The sequence below is a fragment of the Chlorocebus sabaeus genome, chromosome 2 (genome assembly GCF_047675955.1).
Source record: "Chlorocebus sabaeus isolate Y175 chromosome 2, mChlSab1.0.hap1, whole genome shotgun sequence".
Classification (NCBI taxonomy): domain Eukaryota; kingdom Metazoa; phylum Chordata; class Mammalia; order Primates; family Cercopithecidae; genus Chlorocebus; species Chlorocebus sabaeus.
In genome coordinates this window covers 51,887,780-51,908,445 of record NC_132905.1, presented here as the reverse complement: position 1 = coordinate 51,908,445, position 20,666 = coordinate 51,887,780, and the positions used below count along the sequence as shown (strand labels likewise).

Genomic DNA, 20,666 nt, shown 5'->3' with positions numbered 1-20,666 from the left:
GTTCAAATATTTTACTGTACTCTAAAGTAAATTACTCAAGTTCCATAATAACAATTTAAGCATTAAATATTCCTCCTCCTACTTTTTATATAAGAAATTATTATTAAAGGAGAAAAAAAGATTAAGCAATTTTCCTTTAATTACTGCATGAAGCTTGAAAGCACCTGTGATCATTACTTTTAGCCCAAATTGCATACCAAACAAAAGTGTGAATCAACCCTAATGAACAACTCAGGTACTGTCTGTACTCTTAATACAAAAAGAGCATTAACATCAAGAAGAACTGCTCAATGCAGGTAATTCTAGAATTATCAAAATGATCATTAGGTGGATACTAAAAATATATATTTTTTTCTATAGTAGCACAGTGCTAATAACCTATAGTCCCTCTGTGAAATGCTTCTGTATTTTAATTTTTAAAAATTTTTTGGGACAGCGTCTCACTCTGTCGCCCAGGCTGGAGTGCAGTAAGGCCATCTAGGCTCACTGCAACCTCTGCCTCCCAGGTTCAAGTGATTCTCCTGCCTCAGCCTCCCAAGTAGCTGTGATTACAGGCGTGTGGCACCACATCCAGCTAATTTTTGTATTTTTAGTAGAGACGGAGGTTCACCATGTTGGCCAGGCTGATCTCAAACTCCTGACCTCAAGTGATCCACCCACCTCGGCCTCCTGAAATGCTGGGATTACAGGCATGAGCCGCCACACCCGGCTCTATAATTTAAATTTGGAATAAATAAAGAAAATGTGGAATCTTTGTCATTAAAATAGAATTATTATAGAATCATAAAGCATGATAAAATAGGCAAACACTCATCTTTCTCTTTTATATGTCAGTGATGTTTATTTTTACATGATAGAATGAATTTTTTTATAATCCACAGCAAAACTATTTTAAACTATGTAACTAAGGAAGTGTATACATCTAAGTTAAATATTTTTTTTTCTGATATCAAAGGTAATACATACCCATGAATAAAACATTTAGAGGAAAAAAAACCAGAGAAATATTTTTAGAAAGAAAATAGGTGGCTCATGCCTGTGATCCCAGTGCTTTGGAAAGCTGAGTTTGGAGGATCACTTGAGGCCAGGAGTTTGAGACCAGCCAGGGCAACATAGTGAGATCCTGTCTTTAAAAAAAAATTAACAAAATATTAGCCTGGTGTGGTGGCCTGTGCTTGCAGTCCTAGCTACTTGGGAGGCTGAGGTGGGAGGATTGTTTGAGCCCAAGAGGTTGAGGGTACAGTGAGCCATGATTGTGCCCCTGCACTCTAGCCTAGTCAATGGAGCAAGATCTTGTCTCAAAAACAAATAAACCTAGAACATAATCGCCACATATAGTACCACACTTAGAGATCACTGCTATTAAATTAAGTTTTAAGGGCAATACAATGCAAATGAGTAATTTCTCTTTTCTTTCTTTCTTTCTTCCTTTCTTTCCTTTTCCTTTTCTTTCCTTTTCTTTCTTTTCTTTTCTTTCCCTCCCCCTTCCCCTCCCCCTCCCCCTCCCCTCCCCCTCCCCTCCCCCTCCCCCTCCCCTCCCCTCCCCTCCCCTCTCCTCTCCTCTCCTCTCCTTTCCTTTCCTTTCCTTTCTCTTTTTATTTGAGGGACAGGATCTGGTTCTGTTGCCCAGGCTGGAGTGTAGTGATATGATCACGGCTCACTGCAACTTCGACCTCCTTGGCTGAAGTGATCCTCCCACCTCAGCCTCCCAAGTAGCTGGGACTACAGGCACGTCCCGGCACGTGCCAGCACTCCTGGCTAATACTTTTTTTTTTTTTTTTGTAGAGATAGGGCCTTACTATGTTGCCCAGGGTAGTCTTGAACTCCTGGGCTCAAGTGATTTCCCGCCTCAGCCTCCCAAAGTGTTAGGATTGCAGGCATGAGCCACCATGCCTGGTTGATCAATTTCTTGGTTTTTTTTTGAGACAGGGTTTTGCTCTGTTGCCCAGGCTGGAGTGTGGTGGTATAAGCACAGCTCACAGCAGCCTTGATCTCCTGGGCTCAAGTAGTCCTTCTGCCTTGGCCTTCCGAGTAGCTGGGACCACAGGCATGCACCATCATGCTCAGCTAATTTCAATTTTTGTAATTTTGTAGAGACAGGGTTCTCATCATGTTGCCCATCTTAAAATCCTGGGCTCAAGCAATCCCCCTGCTTCAGCCTCCCATAATGTTGGGATTACAGGCATGAGCCACCGTGTCTGGCCATTTTTGACTCTTAAAGCAAATGAGATTTCATCCAACCTTCTTGTTTGGCAGATAACAAATTTCCTATCGAGGACAGTTCATCAATATTAAGGAGTGAGTGAGTCTTTATAATTCTAATTTCTGCTTCCTGGATGAGAAATGAGAAATAGAAAAATATATAACTAATCTACCTCCAGCTTGGTAAAGTATAATATTTTATAGGACATCTTCTAGGGTATGATTGTTTGAAATTTCCTCTATTTCCACCATTTTCATGAAGACTATTCCGTTAATTAATAGTTATTATTTGAAAGGTATGGAATCTCTGAAAATCAATTTAATGGACTCTGTTTATAACCTTAATTGCTTTCGTTGCCCTTATCTGGATTTCCTTCAGTTTATTTGAATTTTTGCAAGGTAAACCACTGAAGGTGCATGAAAAAAAGTAATTCTGCCTCCTTTCCTCCATCCAGCTTTCCTTTGTACATAGCCAGAAGTTGCATTTCTTCCCTTCTGTCTCCTTAATGACACTTTAATAGGAATTCCTATGTTTTTGTTCTTGTTATTGTTAAAGGGTCCCTACCAGACCTCTGGCACTCCAGGCTCATTTCATCTATTATATTTCAGTATTTCTGATTGTTCTTCCCTTTCCCCTCAGAGATAGTAGATGTCTTCATTCTCTCTTCTCTCAGTCTCGCTGTCTCTCTCTCATTCTCTCTCTCTCTTTCTCCAGTTTCTTTACCCACATTTCTGTTGCTATGTTGTCCTCACAGTTCCCAACACTTCCAGCAGTGCGGGCAGGATTTCTGTACCAGGCTGGCACAAACAACCCAAGAAGAAAGGTGGTCACTGGGCCAGCCTTATTAGAGAGCTGTAGTCAGGATGGCCTGTGGCCAGTCTGGTCCTAGCAACCAGCCATCAAACTATTGTTTGTGGCACAGAAGCTCTTTAACAAGTTGTTCTTTGCACAAGGAAATACACCAACTGCAAGGGGACTTGCTATTGGAAACAGATTTTGCTATAGTGGTGACAGGGATGATAGTCAAAATATAGAACTGAATCCATCAAAGCACTGAAATTTAATCCAGCTATAGTGCTGGGGGCAGGATCCTGGAGGTTCCCTGCTTATCCAGATGTTAACACTATGCTTGCTAGATCATGGGAATTTTGGGGTCGGGGAATTCTAGTGAGGAATAAGGGTGGATGTCAGGGAGGGCATAAGAGAGGGTTGAGCAGATACTTTTAAATCAATCAATATCATAGTATTTTAGTATTTTAATAAACAGAGGCTGTGTGTGGTGGCTCAGCACTTTGGGAGGCCAAGGAGGGTGGATCACCTGAAGTCAGGAGCTTGAGACCAGCCTGGCCAACATGGTGAAACCCCTTCTCTACTAAAAATACAAAAATTAGCCAGGTGTGGTGGCACAGCCTGTAGTTCCAGTTACTCAGGAGGCTGAAAGCAGGAGAATCTCTTGAACCTGGGAGGTGGAGGTTGCAGTGAGCCAAGATCACTCCACTGCACTCCAGCCTGGGCAACAGAACGAGACTCTGTCTCAAATAACCAAACCAAAACAAACAACAACAACAACAACAACAAACTTGTTCAGCTGAATTTTGCATACCAGGTCAATGTCAGCCTTTTGGGCCATAAGTTCGTCCTCACTCATTTTCTGTCTTCTGGTTCTCCTTGAGACCAAAACTCACATATCTAAGTAAATATCCCCATTTTACAGAAGAGGAAATTGAGCCCCAGAGAGGACAAGTCATTAGGGGCCAGCTGGAGCTGAGATGTAAAGCCAGAACTGACTGACCCCAAAGACAATGCCGTTGAGACTAAAATTGTTACACAACAGTATTCATTAATGTTCTTTAACATTTGCTAAGGACTCTTGAAGATATTTTTTAGTTCTTACGGCAACCTTGTGAAGTAATGTGGGTATTACTATCAATCTCTTTTTACCCTAAGATAATAGATAGAGGTTTGGGAAACCTAAGGTTTAGAGAAGTAGCTTCTTCAGAGATACTAAAAGAATAAACAAAAGATGGAAGAGCTACTAAGTGGTAGAATATATGGACTCACATATGGTCAAAACTTCTGACTTGGGAACCTCTTCTCTGCCACCACACTATGCCACCCTGAAGTCTGTAACTGTACATTTCTTAGTACCGTCTCAACAATGCCTGCTTTTCTCTGCAAAGATGACTGTAATAATTCGTGACCAGTGGTTAGACATTTAGAGTTGTTCCTCCTGGCACTGGGTTGGCACTCAGCCAATTACATTCTTCCACATGATTCTCCTTAAAACCAAAGGCAAAAAAAGAAACAAAAAATGGCAAGCAACTGATGGTCACTTAACTGGCATTTAAGGATATTTGTGGCCATGTGATAACCACACTACTTAGAGTAACACTAGCTAGATGTAACTGACTAGATGTAACTACATTAGCTAAAGTAACACAAATTAGACACAATAACCACATTACCTAGAGTAAAACTCCAACTTCAACTCTAAAATCCATGTGTTTTAGGAACCATTCATGTAAGTTTGGAACTTCTTTTCTGGGAGTAATTAATATTTTGACCTTGTATCAAATGCTTTATTTATATACAAACAAGTGAAATCTTTGATATTTCCTTTATCCAATATTCTAGACTGAATGTAAATGTCACTTCTTCCTTGAAACACTCTTTACCTGCCCTAGGCAGAACTAGCCAGACCCTCTTCTGTGACTAAAGCACTTTATACGTACCTTAACTATAGTCCACCTAAATTGTGCTGCTATTATTTGTATTTCAGGTTGACCTAGGAGGACTCTGACCTAGTAATCTTTTTCTGCCCATTAACTACATTATGTTTGACACATAGTAGCTATCCAAGAAACAATTGTTGACTTATTAACTAATGTATACACACACTAAGAAAATAAAATTCATGTTGACATAGTTTGGAAAGAAATTAAGTGTTGCCATTTTTAGTGGTGGGAGTGAGGGTAACATTTGGTCTTTAGTGATACCATTTTTAGTAGAGGAAACTGTTATCTGTGGTAACATTTGGTCTGTCTTGGAACTTTATATTTTTGATTAAGCAAATACCGGGAATGAAGGTTTAATAGCTCTTATATTTTATTATAACATTTACAAATCTGTTTATTGCATTATTTCACATGTAATTTCAAGAAAGAGTCCCTGAGGTAAAAGCAGTATTCGGCAACTTAATTTAAATGATGATGATTTAAATAATTTAAAATGATGATGTCAGTCTGTATATATTAACATGGAAAGACATCTAGGATACATTGTTAAGTGAATAAAGAGCAAGTTAGGAAGGAGCAACTAAAGTATTAGCTCGTTTTTGTAAAAAAAAAAAAATTCTATGGAGTCTTGGGAAAATATTCCAGAAGAATAATATTGGAGTAATAATATTATTTATATCCTCCTTCTTGCTTAAATCTTGTATCCTTTAACCAATATCTCCCTAATCCCCACTCCTCCCACATTTCCTTTCTCTATAATGAAAGATTACAGTGTTCCAGGTGTGAAACTGTCTTCCCACATTATTTTAATCCTCACAATAACTCCATACATTCACTTATAATTAATTAATTAATTCCTTGTTCAACTTATAATTCTTGTCCCAAGCACTGTGTTAAATGGTAGAGATATAGCAGTGAACCAGAAGGATGCAGTACCCAATGTTTCATCATTATCTTAACTTTACAGATGAAAATTAGTGAGGTTGCCCCATCCACCAGGGGTCTTCCAGTCCAACTTCTGGTTCAACTAAACATACAGACTCACAGGACACCCATGGGCTATGTCGCCACCAGTGTATGAAGACAGGTACGGCATAGTAACCACAGTATGCCAACAGGGCAGCATCTGGACTTTTTTTCTGTGGGAATTCTTTTTTTTTTTTTTTTTTGGAGATGGAGTCTTGCTGTGTTGCCCAGGCTGGAGGGCAGTGGTGCAATCTCAGTTTACTACAACCTCCGCCTCCCAGGTTCAAGCAATTCTCCTCCTCAGCCTCTCAAGCAGCTGGAATTACAGGCATGTGCCATGATGCCCAGCTAATTTTTGTATTTCTAGTAGATTTGGGGTTTCACCATGTTGCCCAAGTTGGTCTCGAGCTCCTGGCCTGAAGTGATCCACCCACTTCGGCCTCCCAAAGTGCTGGGATTACAGGCATGAGCTACTGCACCCGGCCCAATTTTTTCTGTGGGAGTTCTTACAGCAGAATTCATACATTCTTCCAGGAACCACCTCTTTGGTCCTTCAGAAGATGGCTCAGATGCAAGGAGATGAGACCCACATTGGGTGGATGCAGGAGCCACCCTGACTTAAAAGCTTCATTCTCAATGTGACAACTCCATAGGCACAGTGTCCATAAGAAGTACTACCTCCATCTGGTATTTGTAGTTCATGATCTTTTCTCCCAATTCAAAGGCAGTTTGCCAATCAGAGGTCATTTCTACCAGAAGCAAGGTTAACTAAAAATATAGTTGGCATTTTATTCCTATCAGATCACCAGGGAAACAGAACTAGAGAGTGAAACAAAGGTCAAATTTTCATGCAGAAGAAGGTGAAAGGGTTTTGTAAAGTAGCTTATTCAATAAACAAATGAAAGAGTAAATTCAGACTTAGGTCTGTCTGACTCCAAGTCTAGCTTCTGAACTTCACTGGATAGTAACAAATGTGATCTCTGGTGGGAAAGCTTTTAGATTACTTTCTTTTTCATACTTTCTGAATTCTCAGATTTTTTCCATAATCAGAAAAGAAGATTTTCATAGTAAAGACTATAGCAACATGAAAATATGCTTTTGCTATAGCATTAAGTGAAAGTAGCCAGAAGCAAAATGATATATGCAATTGCCCCGTGATTAGGATGATGTAAAAAGAGAAACGCACAAAGAAAGAAGCCAAGCAGAAGTACAAAGCAGTCCTAACAGTAGTTGAATCAAGATGGTTGGCTTGGAAAAAGCTTTTTTTCTCCTGTTTTCCAGATTTTCTATGAAATGGTGATGTTATTCTTGGAATAAAATGGAATGCATTTATTAAAATAGAAAAGGAATTACATTTAGCTTATAAAATATTTGAAATGTAAAAATCATGCAAACATATCACCCTAAGATAATATATATAGTTTCATATTTCTACATATAGGTGAATACATTTTATATAAAATTTAGCTGTTGGGGGTTCGGAAGTCCCAAATTATCTGAAAACACGTGCATGGTCATGGACAATAGAAAGGTGGATTAGAAAGCAGTTCTGTTCCATTCCCGAAAGTCACGCATGGAGCTAGAACAATTTGCCCAGGGCGGCTTCTGCTGCACTCCTGCCCTGACACCACTGTTTCAGTGCATTACGGTAACCTCCCCAGACTGGGTTCATGCAGCAGAGCTGGAATACTATTGCTCAATTCCTTTCACATGCTGTCTATAGTTATTTCAGGATAGAGCTATTTAAGGTTTCATTTTCCTTCAAAACTCACGTTTTGGGCTTTACATGATCCTTCTTTAGCCAAGGACTCATATAATTGGATAGCTGCTGTTATATTTTGCATGCCAGAATTTCCAAATAGCAAAGCGTCAGCCATTTTCTCCATAGCTTTCAAGTTTCCCATGTCAGCTGCTTTGGCAAAAAGTAGGTAGGCTCTGTTTCAAGAACAGGAAGTCAAGTTTGATTTTCAAAAATGAAATTTTCTTCTCCCTCTTCAATACTTTTCATACTACTTCTCTCTAACAAGCAGGAACCAGTTGTCATACAGTTTAGTGAAGTTCATTACATCTCTAGATCAGTAGATTTTTTTCATTCCTAAAGCAGTCCTAAGGTTATAATTTCAAATATATCTCACAAACAATAAAGCTACTAAAAAGGAGAAATATATAAGATACACCATCTTATGCCCTGATACAGAAATATGTAAGATACACCATCTTATACACTGAGTAAAGTGAAAAATTGAGGAACTTATCCTAAAATAGGGAACTCTCCCATGGCCACCACCATTATTTATGAATATTTGTTTTATAAAATAAATTCTGAAAAATATAACAATAATCAAAATTGGAATATAACCTCTAGGAAGTTGCTGTCAGGAGTATGATGATCCCTTCATATCTTAAAATAATTTGCTAAACAGAATATATTCTTCAACACAGCAAAGTCAGACTCTTTGGAAAAGCAATAGTGAAACAAAACCTTAATGGCTGGGGCTCTAGATTCTGACTGCCTGGTTCAAATCCTGGTCCCACCCCTTACTAGTTGGAGAACTTCAGCCAAGTTATATAACTTCTCTGTGACCCTCTAATCTATGAAATGGGGATAGTATTATAGCACCCGCTTCATAGGGTTGCTGTGAAGATTAAATGAGACAATCGTGGGAAGTGCTTGGCATTGTGACTGGTATAGAGTAAGCACTCAGTACATTTAGCTATTATTATTGGGACTGTTGCATTGATTCTAAAGTTTTATAGCATGGTAATTGTTCTCCTATAATTAGGTGGTAAGTGGTGTGAACATTTAGTGATTAAAATGATAGCTGCCACAGGATTACCTTACACTGCACTCTTCGAGTCCCAGTCAGAAGTCACCTGGACCTCATTGGTATACGAAGTGATGGAGAGTCTTGCAAGGTCAAAATGTGTCAGAGACAGGGAGTATTTTAGGCATTTATTTTCACTTTTATAACTTCCTTTTTGAAGGTAGAAAGACCAGAAAGCATTAACTTCTACCTGTGACCTTGGCTCAAATACAGGGAAAAAACCCCACAAAAATCTACCATTGCTTCTGACTCAGGAGAATCAGGAGACTTACCTTTCTGTACAGCCTATCCATGCTGAGGCTAAAATAAGCTGCTCTTGGGCAGAAGCTGGAGCAGAGTAGTCCAGGCAAGAAGGACCTCAGACAGAGAAACATCCAGGTAGGCATTAGAGTCCTGGATGTCAAAACACAGGGTGAGTACTCCAGTGGAACAAAAAGAGGCAGAAAACTGGAGTTCAGGAGATCAAGAAAGAAATTAACCCAGGTCAAAGCAAGCTGAAATTCTGGAGGTGGGAAGGCAAACAGGGTAGATGGTCTCAAGGTCACTAAAGGCAAATGTCTGGCACCCAGGGAGAGGCAACAGGAAGAGAGCCTGGCATCAGGATACAGTCTCCCTTGTGCCTTTCTGTCACGTGGCTTCCTTCTGCAACTCTATAGCCTACTGCGACAGGAGGAGCGCCAGCATGGACCGGGGCACAGAAACCTGAGATAGGCTGCAGGGGCCTCCAGTAGTACACCTAGTATCTCCAGCATTTTATACTCAGTCTCTGGACCCGGAGGGCAGCAACAGGCTGCAAAAACAAATCCTTCTAGGTGTCTTGCATTCCAAGGGCAGTGTGGGCATATGGGTTCCCTAGGAGAAAAACCCAAGGTGCTATAAGGGATACTAGAAGCAGGATCCAGGGCTGGAGAAAGTTGCTGATAGGTAAGATTAAGATATGGGCTGCAATCCCCAAGAGGAAAAAGGTGGGAGAAGCTGGGCAGCAGGGGCAGATCCCGAAAGACAATTTAGTTAGTTATCTGGATCATCTCTACAGGGTCTGGCATTGGATGCTTAGGTGGGTGATGGGGGAGGAAGGGCTCAATGTTTCTGCAGGGCACATCAGAAACTTGGTATAAAACAATGGCTTATCTTCAAAACTTCTTTGCGGATGGGGATTGATTCTTAATGAAGGGCCACCACTCTAGCTGTCAGTGAGGCTTCCTGACTCACTCAGACAAATTTGTTCTCTCTGAAATATGCTTGCTTATTATCGGTACTTTTAACAGTACTAACTCGTTCAGTGATTTTTTCCTACTCATACAAAAGAAGAGGCTGAATGAATGAGTGAATGAACGAATGAATTGGTCCAGGATGTGGGTGTGGAGGAGCCAAAAGGATAGTCTTAACCTATCTTACATCTGGCCTGCCAACCCAGGAAGTAGCAAAGCAAAGAGGGGATAGAACAGAGGAATGAGCGGGAATGAAATTCTTCTCCTTTGGTCAGTAGGGTGTGCAGTTATTTTTTTCTCCACCTGCCCTACGCTTAGGCATGGCTGCACAGGTATAACTTGCTTAAGGAGACAGCAGGCCATCCTGATAACACAAGAACTTCACCCAGCTTGCCCACAAACTCCTGAGATCTCTTTCTATGAGCCCATTAGATTTCAGTTCTCCATTGCTACCAATTCAAAAGGGTCAGGAGGCTGGGCGCAGTGGCTCATGCCTGTCTCTACTAAAAATACAAAAATTAGCTGCACGTGGTGGTGGGCCCCTGTAATCTCAGCTACTTGGGAGGCTGAGGCAGGAGAATCACTTGAACCAGGGAGGTGGAGGCTGCAGTGAGCTGAGATTGTGCCACTGCACTACAGCTTGGGCAGCAGAGTGAGACTCCATCTCAAAAAAAGGTGGCGGGGGGCGGTCAGGAGACTGAGTTCTGGGGCAAGGATGTGGGCAGGACAGTCTTGGTAAGAATAGCGTGAAACTGAATGACACCCAGGTAGGCATGAAGGTTCCCACACTGATGGATGGTCTGCTATTAGGATTGGGTTTTCTACCTGTTCTTTAGGCCAAAGAGGAAGATCCCTTTCAAGGTTAAGTGGATGGTTACCTGGGACCTTCTCAGAGTGATTTTGTCCCATTGGGCCAAATCCAGGGTTTCCTTGGACTTGATGTAACACACCTAGTGGGCCCCTTATTTGTGTGGGCTCCCAGGCTATAGTCAGGAGTCATCTGAAATCTCAGGGACCAGCCTCTGCCTGGCGTTCCACGTCTGTTTCTTCTAGCTAGGCTGGCTGGAGAATGCTCTGTTCTTACTTATTTAGCCAGTGGGCATGTTAGTGAGATGAGCTCCTATTAGGCTGGATTGTATTTTTAGGATCTGATTTTACCCCGTCCTCATTATAACAGCCCCCAGGGACATTCAGTGTGAGGCCCAGGTTTTGCTGGGGTTGGTTGAACCACTCCCTCACTTCTTGCTTGTCTCTTGGGATGAATTACATCATCTTTTTGACTCTCCATTTTCTTATCTGTAATTTGGGGATAATTATCCATGTCTCACAGTATCACTGTGAGCAATGAATAATTTACACATGTAAAGTACCTAAAACAGTAACTAGCACAAAGCAGGTGCTTGATAAATGAAAGTTGTTGATGTTGTCATAACCAGGATCATAGCTGAGGGCTCCTTATCCTCTGTATTTTTATACTTCTCAAAGGTTTGGGTTTTAAGAAGTCATGGACTTTGTTCCTGCCCTGTCTGGGGCGAGCTGCCACAGCTCTGGGATGCTTGCCTGTGACTGGTGTGCCTATTCTGTGTGAATACAAGAGATATATCCTTGTTGGGAGCTCAAGGCCCTGCCCTGCCCTGCCCTGCCCTGCCCTGCCCTGCCCTGCCCTGCCTTGCCCTGCCTTGCCTTGCCTTGCCTTGCCTTGCCTTGCCTTGCCTTGCCTTGCCTCTTTTTAGATGCAATCTGGCTTTGTCACCCAGGGGCTACAGTGTTATGGCATGGTCTTGGCTCACTGCAACCTCTGCCTCCTGGGTTCAAGCAGTTCTCCTCCCTCAACCTCCCGAGTAGTTGGGATTACAGGTGTGCACCACCACGTCTGGCTAATTTTTGTAGAGACAGGGTTTTACCATATTGGCCAGGCTGGTCTCAAACTCCTGACCTCAAGCTATCTGCCAGCCTTGGCCTCCCACAGAGCTGGGATTACAGGTGTGAGCCACCACGCGTGGCAAGGGCCCACACTTTGTATTATTGGTTTAAAATACCCTTGCTTTCTTTGCCCCCATACCTTCAACTTACCAGTTAGGGGACTCAACATAAAACTAACACACCTGTGTTTCCTGGTTACTATGTGCCAGGCACTATTGTAAAAGCTCGATTGTATTATCCAGGTCACAGAGAGGTTGAGTAACTTATCCAAGTGCACACAGCCAGTAAATGAAAGAGCTAGGATTTGATCCCAAGGCTTTGAGGGGTGACCACAAGTTGTGCCCCTCCACTGGAAGTGTGGGGTGGAGGGAGAAGATATTGCTGTCTCCCCTTTAGACAAAGTAGAAAAGTGATAAGAGAAACAATGAATAGGGAACAAGACCATGTGGTCACAGCTTGGTCACCTCTCAGCTGTCTGTGCTCAACTCACTTTAACATGTTTGAATCTCTGTTTCCAACTTTTTAAAGGGGAAAAATGAAGCTCTTCTTACTGTTCTGGAATCACATACATGAAAGTGCTTTGAAAATCATAAGATACTGTACAAACACCCAGGCAGAATAAAGCATTTTAATACAACAACTTGCTCTAATTCAAATAACATGTTTTATTTCATTTGAATTATCTAATAAATTAAAGCCAAAACAATATTTCCGCATGAATGCTCAGGTCAGTGTCTTCATTCTGAATTTCACTTAATATGGGGACTGCAATCTCACATGCAGTTCTCCTGTTTGTTTACAATGATAATTTGTGGGATTCTTTCAATTCAATTTGATCCTTTTCAAAACAATAGCTTATGGGCAAATACACTTACTCATTATCCCAATGAGCTTTTAATGATAAACTACATTTGGGATTTTTCTTCTTTCGTAACCTGGAAATTTAACTTGGCTGAGGTCACTGTATAAAGACTTACTCTTCTTTTTGTTTTTGGCTTTTAGACTGCTGGAGAACCTTGATGCCCATCTTAAAGAGCTGGTCTCCTTCATCTGTAAAATTTTTCTCTGCTTGCTTTTGTACTGTACATGAATAAACAAGAAAAAATAAAAATAATATTACTTCTATGTTCTATATTTTAAAAATAATGTGCTAATATAATTTGTTGGCATATTAGTTTGAGTTTTGTTCTACTTATTTTTTTAACCTCTGTATTCAAGAAAATCTGTTAATATTATTCCTTAGCTGAGGAGCGGTGGTAGGTCAGAAGGCAGATGCTGCCTAAAAACGTATTCCCTGCTGGTTTTTGTGAAAGTATCTGGAAGGTGAAGTAGATAAGAGAGATGCTCCTGATGGGAGAAGGTATGCTTTCGGTCTAGGGAAGGGATGCTTTCGGTCTAGGGAAGGGATACAAGCTTCTCCAAGCAGAAGGCAGGAGATGCCTGGTATATCAGAGGGGCAGGATCTTAGCCCTGCCTGGCAAAGACTCCCGGCTCTTGGCTCTGGCTGGCAAATTTTCTCTTGTCTGAGCATAGCACAGTAAAACTCAGAGCCACAGGATTCCAAAAAAACATGAGGACGTGGGCAACAGGCATCTCCAAGATAACCAATGTGAATTGCTTTAAAAATTTTGTTGACTGGGTGCGGTGGCTCACACCTGTAATCCCAACACTTTGGGAGGCTACGGCAGGTGGAACACGAGGTCAGGAGTTCAAAACTAGCCAGACCAGCCTGGCCAGGATGGTGAAACCCCATCTCTACTAAAAATACAAAAATTAGCCGGGCGTGGTGGCACGCACCTGTAATCCCAGCTACTCAGGAGGCTGAGGCAGAGAATTGCTTGAACCTGGGACGCGGAGGTTGCAGTGAGCTGAGGTCGTGCCACTGCACTCCAGCCTAGGTGACAGAGCGAGACTCTGTCTCAAAAAAAAAAAAAAAAAAAAAAAAAAATTGTTATTGGCCAGGTGCGGTGGCTCACTCCTGTAATCCCAGCACTTTGGAAGGCCAAGGCAGGCGGATCACTTGAGGTCAGGAGTTTGAGACTAGCCTGGCCAACATAATGAAACTCTGTCTCTACTAAAAAATATAAAAATTAGCTGAGGAGTGACGTGTGCATGTAGTCCCAGTTACCGGGAGGCTGAGATGGGAGAATCCCTTGAACTCAGGAGGCAGAGGTTACAAGTGAGCTGAGATCACGCCACTGCACTCCAGCCTGTGTGACAGAGCGAGACTCCATCTCAAAAAAAAAAAAGTTTTTTCTACCTAAGGCTTTTCCACCTCCCAGGACCCTTTCTAAGACCTGGGGGAAGGCACAGAGAGAGAATACTCATAATAACTTGCCTCGTAGGTTGAGGGCTCATAATCAGTTTTGTAGAATTCAAGGAAAATGAAGAAATTAAATTTTACCTGCTACAGTGATATTTTCCAAATGTTTATGTAACACTTTGCAATTTAAAAAAAAATCATCACCAGTTTATAGTTGGGGAAAGCTGGCTGTGGGACGAGTCAGACTTAAAGATATAAAGATCCTTCCACCAATGTGTGCATGTGCACACACACAATTTCTCTCACACACACACACTCACATACACACACATACTCACACACATGCAACCTTTTACAACATCACAGTGCCTCTTGAAGTCCATTACAACACTTACTGAAATCTTTGATTAGAAGAACCACGCTTGAAGCCATTTCAAAGGAAAGGCATTTGGGATTTGATGCCTCATTAACAAGACCACAAAGAACAAGTAGCTCTCTTGTTTTTTATCTTTCTGACAAGCAATCAGAGTTGCTCACTTTCCTTTTTAAATTAAATTTAAAAAATTAAAAATTTAAAAACTAAAAACAATTCTTAACTGAAAAACCTATTTAAAATTATTTTGAATACTTCACGTTATCCAACAAGTTAGTAATACCAAGTACTTTCAGGATCTAATTTCTGCTCTGAGTTATCTGTTATCTATACTTCTAATTAAAGGGGGAAAAATAAGGGAGAAAACCTAATAATCTGTGTGTGGAGTAACAACAGCTCCTATGAAAATGCTTTTAGAGAGTGAAAATAAATTTTGAAAGATTGGCTCTGTATACATATACATATGAGAAATGATTTACCACTACAAATTTCTACTTATGGCTTTTACTTTTATTTGTAATTCTTTTTTGGCTTTCCAAATGTATTGCAATTCAATTATTCTTTTTCTTCACTCTGTTGTCCTGGCTGGAGTGCAGTGGTGAAATCTTGGCTCACTGCAACCTCCCCCTCCTGGGTTCCAGTGATTCTCATGCCTCAGCCTCTGAGTAGCTGGGACTACAGGCGCATGCCACCATGCCCAGCTAATTTTTGTCTCTTTGGTAGAGATGCGGTTTCACCATGTTGGCCAGGCTGGTCTTGAGCTCCTGACCTCAAGTGATCCGCCCGCCTCAGCTTCCCAAAATGCTGGGATTACAGGCATGAGCCACCACACTCGGCCTCTGTTTATTAAAATACAAAAAAACTATGATATTGATTGATCAAATTTTCTTTACTATAAGAGCGTTCAGGGCCAAGCGCAGAAACAGTCAAAATAAAAATGGATATGACTTACCTAATGGGAAAAATGATTTACAGGAAAACTTTCAATAATGTCAGGTAAATAAAGTATTACTTTCAATAAACAACCCATTGCTTAAAATACTTGTAAAAACTTGCAATAAATTTATTTTAAAGCAAAAAAATGTATTTATGGACCCAGTTTTCAAATTTTTCATCCATTGATATTAACTTATGTTCTCTATCGTATGATTCTGCGTGTTTGTAGCTTTGAGAAGCAGTATAAGCACAGACTCAAGTCAGACTGTCTAGATTTGGAATGTCATTTACTAGGTACCAACTATACAGCCTTGGGAAGATTATTTAACCTCTCAGTGCCTACATCACCGCATTGTAAAAATGGGAATTATAATAGCCCCTCCTTCTCAAAAGCAGTGAGAAAATTAAGTACAAGAACTGAAACCTGCCGAGTATCTAAGTGCTTTTTAAGTTTCAGCTCTTATTCCAACATAATCGATTTTCCTTTTGATTCTTCACTTGTTTCATGAACCATATTTCTTTCTGCTAAATTAAAAGTTTTTGAAAATGAATTAAGTCCTTGTAACAAATATACAATAATGCATAATTATATAATTAATAAATAAGAACACAATTCCTGTTATTTCAAATTTTGTTGAGTAGATATTTGAAGAGAGATTTTCTTTCTACTTTTAATACAATTTGTTTACCATTTCTCACAATATGACTGGAGTTATTTATGTTTGACAATGATCTGGAGATTGAAAGTAAACTTGATTATTGTAAATATATTTGCTCTTATTCAAACATATTTGAGTCGATTGCATCTTTGACTAAACTCTTTGCTGAATCATTCTTTCTTGGATGAAGTGTTATTTTTAGTAATGGATCGTTATTCTTCCTCCACATCTAGGATTGTATCTTCCTGACACACATAAGGGCAAATGTGAAGAACTCTTCTGATGCATTATTCACAAAATCTGAAGCTGAAGCTGGTTTATATTAAGTACAATTGAAATTAGATTTTAAAAAAAGGATGCAGTGTCTGTGTAGGCTAGATTTTCTGCAGAGGAAAAGAATTTCCCATTTTTATCTCTTTGTATCATTTTAATGATGAAAGCACCTGATTTTTAGTCAAACTAAGATATTCACCTTGCTCACTTGTTAATTTTTTTTAGCTCTATATGATCCTTTATGTGGTTTGTGATGTAAATATAACTTGAGATTCAAAATAATGGAATGTACTATCTTTTTCCTTTTATTTTTCTAGATAGTATTGATTGATTTGTTTTTAAATTTATGTATTAAGGTTTTAGATTTTGTGGTGAAACATATCCAAGACTGAGAAACGCAGCACAGGGCATAGGAAGGAACCAAGCACGTAGAGAGTTCCAGGAGAGGTTTAGAGCTTTGTAGGGTGGATGGCACTAGAGGGTTGCTCCCTTCCCACAGGCAACAGGGCTGGGCTGTTACATCCCCGCGTCTGTTAGACAATGGCTACAGGCCACCACCAGGATATCATATTTAATCAGCAGCACTTTTATTTCTTAGTGGCCGTAAAACAATGGTGTATCTTATAACTTTTGACATCTTAAATTTGACACAAATATGGTATATGAATTTGAAACAATACATTTCTCTCTAGTTACTGTTTTGGTGGCATTCTACAATTTTTATGGAGTATTTTCGTTATCAATTATAAACATTTTCAAATTTCTGTTCTAACTTATTCAAACAATGTTTATAAGTGTTTATCACACTTTCCAGACATAAAAGGATTTTAAAAAATTGTCTACTTATGGCTTGTAATTTTATTGCATTGGGATCAGAGAGCTGAGCAGAATCATATAGATTCCTTGGTTTATGCTGAAACTTGTTTTGTGGTCTTGTGTGTGGCCAATTTTTATACAGGTTCTATTTCTTTACTTAAAAAGATTATATATTCTTGGCTGAGTGCAGGAGCTCACACCTGTAATCCCAGCACTTTGGAAGGCCAAGGTAGGTGAATCACTTGAACCAGCCTGGGCTACATGGGGAAACCCCAGTTATACTAATAATACAAAAATTAGCCGAGCATAGTGGCACATTCCTGTAGTCCCGGCTACTCGGGAGGCTGAGGCACAAGAATTGCTTGAACCTGGCAGGTGAAATTTGCAGTGGGCCGAGATTGTGCCACTGCACTCCAGCCTTGGCGACAGAGTGAGACTCTTCCTCAATAAACAAACAAACAAATATATATTCTTTAATTATTGAATTAAATCCCATATATTGTTAAATTGAGCTTTATATGTTCAAATCTTTTTTAGTAATTTTTTGTTTGCTGAATCTACCAGTTTCTAAGAGATGTTAAAAAATCTTCAACAATTGTGGATTTGTTCATTTCCTATTGCAAGACTGTTAATTTTTCATTTTTATATTTTGAGGTTATGTTGATGGATACATGCTTAGAATTATCACAGCATGTGATTGTGATAATTATCACACCTTGTGATTGTTCCTTTGAACATTGCATGGTGATTCTCTTTTGCTCCCTATTATTGACTTTACCTTGAAGTCTATTTTGTCTGAAGTTAATATGAGCATTCTTTTAATTAGTGTTGCCTGGGATATCATTTCTATCCAGTTAACCTCAGTTTTTGTGCGTCATATTTTAAGTATGTTTCTTACAAACAGCAGGTAGTCGAGTATGATATTTTTCTTTCAGTCTAAGAGTATCTGTTCTTTAACTTGTTTTTTTTTTTTTTTTTTTTTGGACTGCATTCAAGACAATTTCTTCTGATTTTTCTGGTAATTTGTTAATGTTCTCTTCTACTGTGTCTGACCTTCTTAAGCTATCCTTTGATTTTTAATGTGAATGAATACGCTTTTTTTTTTTTAGAGACAGGGTCTCACTCTGTTGCCTAGGGCAGAGTGCAGTGGTGTGATCATAGCCCACTGTAATCTCAAACTCCTGGGCTGAGGAGATCCTCCCACCTCAGCCTTCCAAGGAGCTGGGACTACTGGTATGTGTCACTATGTTTGGCTAATTTCCTTTTTTCATAGAGACAGACTCTGACTATATTGCCCAGGCTGTTCTCTAATTCTTGGACTTAAGTGATCCTCCCACATCGGCCTCCCAGACGGTTAGGGTTACAGGCGTTTCATTTTTCTTAACTCTAGTGGGTTCTTTTACATGGCTGCTTATTCCTTTGTCAGGATGCCTTGTTTTTATGCTTTCTTAATCATTTTAAAATATATTTATTCTGTAGACTTTTTCAGGTTGTTCTACTCTATCAAGTCTTGAGGTGCTGGCTGGGCATGGTGGCTCACACCTGTAATCCCAGCACTTTGGGAGGCTGAGGCGGGCAGATCACCTGAGGTCAGGAGTTCGAGACCAGCCTGGCCAGCATGGTGAGACCCCGTCTCTACTAAAAATATAAAAATTAGCTGGGCATAGTGGTGCACACCTGTAATCTCGGCTACTCAGGAGGCTAAAGTAGGACAATCGCTTGAACCCGGGAGACGGAGCCTTCAGTGAGCCGAGATTGCACCACTGCACTCCAGCCTGGGCGACAGAGTGAGACTCCATCTCCATCCCCCCAAAAACACTTGGGATGCTATGCCTCTTCCTGTGTGTGTGCGGTCAGTGTGCATGTACGTTGACTCACTGAGTGGATTTTTTTTCACTTGTGTATTTTCTAAAATCTTCTTGTGAGTTTCTCCCTAGTAAGGCTTCATTTGTGGGAATTGTGAGATTGTTTCTCCAGAGTGAGTTTGTGTTGCTTCTGTCAGGTTTCCAGAGTCATTATTTTATTGACTGAAGAAAAATTTTATATTGGTTTAGAAGTTTTCACCGAAAAAACCAGGTGGCATAAATTCAAATCTAAATCTGTATGAGGCTTAGGGCTGTGGTGAAGGTTTCACCAGGGAGAGGTTTTTCCCTGTGAGAGCTTCAATAGAGAACAAGTTTCCTTGATATTTGCCTACTATGGCGGGTGGTGATTGGTTGGTTGGTTGGTTTTCCCTAATCTTCTCTTTTGCTGCCTGAACATCTCCATGAAACTCCTAGCTTTATTCATAGCTCTTCTTTCCAATTCCCTTCTCAAAAGTCCTAATGTCCTTTTTCCTTCCTCAATCTGGGACTTAAAATACAAGGCTCAGCCTTTACCAGCTCTGACTACAACTCCCCAAAACATCAACTACATACTTGCTTTTCATTATTTCTAACATTTGAGGATTTCAGTTCCTTGTGAGCCCAATTCTGCCTTTAAAACATTTAAAGTTATGGCATACTTTAGGCATCATTTTTAGGTATTTGTAGCAAGAGGATTTTCCTTTTGGATCAACCCACCATTTTGCTAGAATGAGAGATCTTTAGAAGTCTTCTTTTAAAATCAATTCACATACATAAAACTGTGGGCTGATTTAAAGAAAAACTTTTAGTAAATACCAGGAAAGGTATTAAATGGTGAGCAGTTTGGGTTCCTTGATAAGCAGACCGTAAGAGTCAGGGTTTTTGTTAAGAAGTGACCTTCAGAACCACATCTAAAGAAGAAGTTGGACTGAGCAGAGGGAGAAACTATGATGCGGGCTCACTTGGCTGCAAAAGAAACAGCTGACTGACCCCACAGGTGGAGCTCTGTGGAGCTAAAATGGCCTGCTAAAGGGTTGTCTCAGGTTAGGGTTAGATGATCCTGCCTGCATACTCCTGTATCAATTGGCCATTGGAAGTGAGCTGCCCCAGGAAGGAGGCATGACCTCAGCTATGCAGCTCTCTGTACCTGAAAACAGTCCCTTCAGAGACTGACTGCCAAAGGCTGTCTGTAGACTATACTCCCAGCAATTGGGCAACTAGTTCCTTGTTGAAGGGGGTCTGAAAAGCAGCACTCCACAGTGTCCATTCCAAATATACCGAAAAATAATCAATAAAATGAAATGCAAATATTAAATTTAGCCTAGCTGGTAATAGGCTCCAGAAGCAGCAGAACGGAATGCCAAGACTGACTTAAGACAAGGTTCCAAGATACCTCCCTTCAACCTAGAGCACAGTGGTGATTGGGTACAATCATCAAAATTAATGATGATTAATTCTAAGGGGTGCCAGGAAGGACATGACCTGTAGTGTCCCAGTGGCCTGCAGGAATAGGTTCCACTGTTCCTACTGCATGATTGGTTATTGATTTGTCTTGCTAACAGTTTAATACAAATAATTATTTTTTTAGACTTCATTCTGACTCATATGGAAGAATTAGCTGTTGAAGTTATGGTGTTAA

At 40.3% G+C, this 20,666-nt stretch overlaps 1 protein-coding gene across 3 annotated transcripts in view; it reads right to left on the bottom strand.

The window, feature by feature from the left end:
* SEL1L2 (SEL1L2 adaptor subunit of SYVN1 ubiquitin ligase) overlaps positions 1-20,666 on the bottom strand; it is a 147,441-nt gene that overhangs the window by 60,834 nt on the left and 65,941 nt on the right. For 2 of the 3 annotated variants that reach the window (XM_007960470.3, XM_037985366.2), the window contains exons 4-5: positions 12,841-12,943; positions 7,677-7,839 (exon numbers count right to left, since the gene is read on the bottom strand). In XM_007960470.3, coding sequence (XP_007958661.3) covers positions 7,677-7,839; positions 12,841-12,943 — 266 coding nt within the window. Of the gene's footprint in view, positions 1-7,676; positions 7,840-12,840; positions 12,944-20,666 lie in introns of those variants that run through there. The other variant, XM_037985367.2, reaches the window with a different exon arrangement.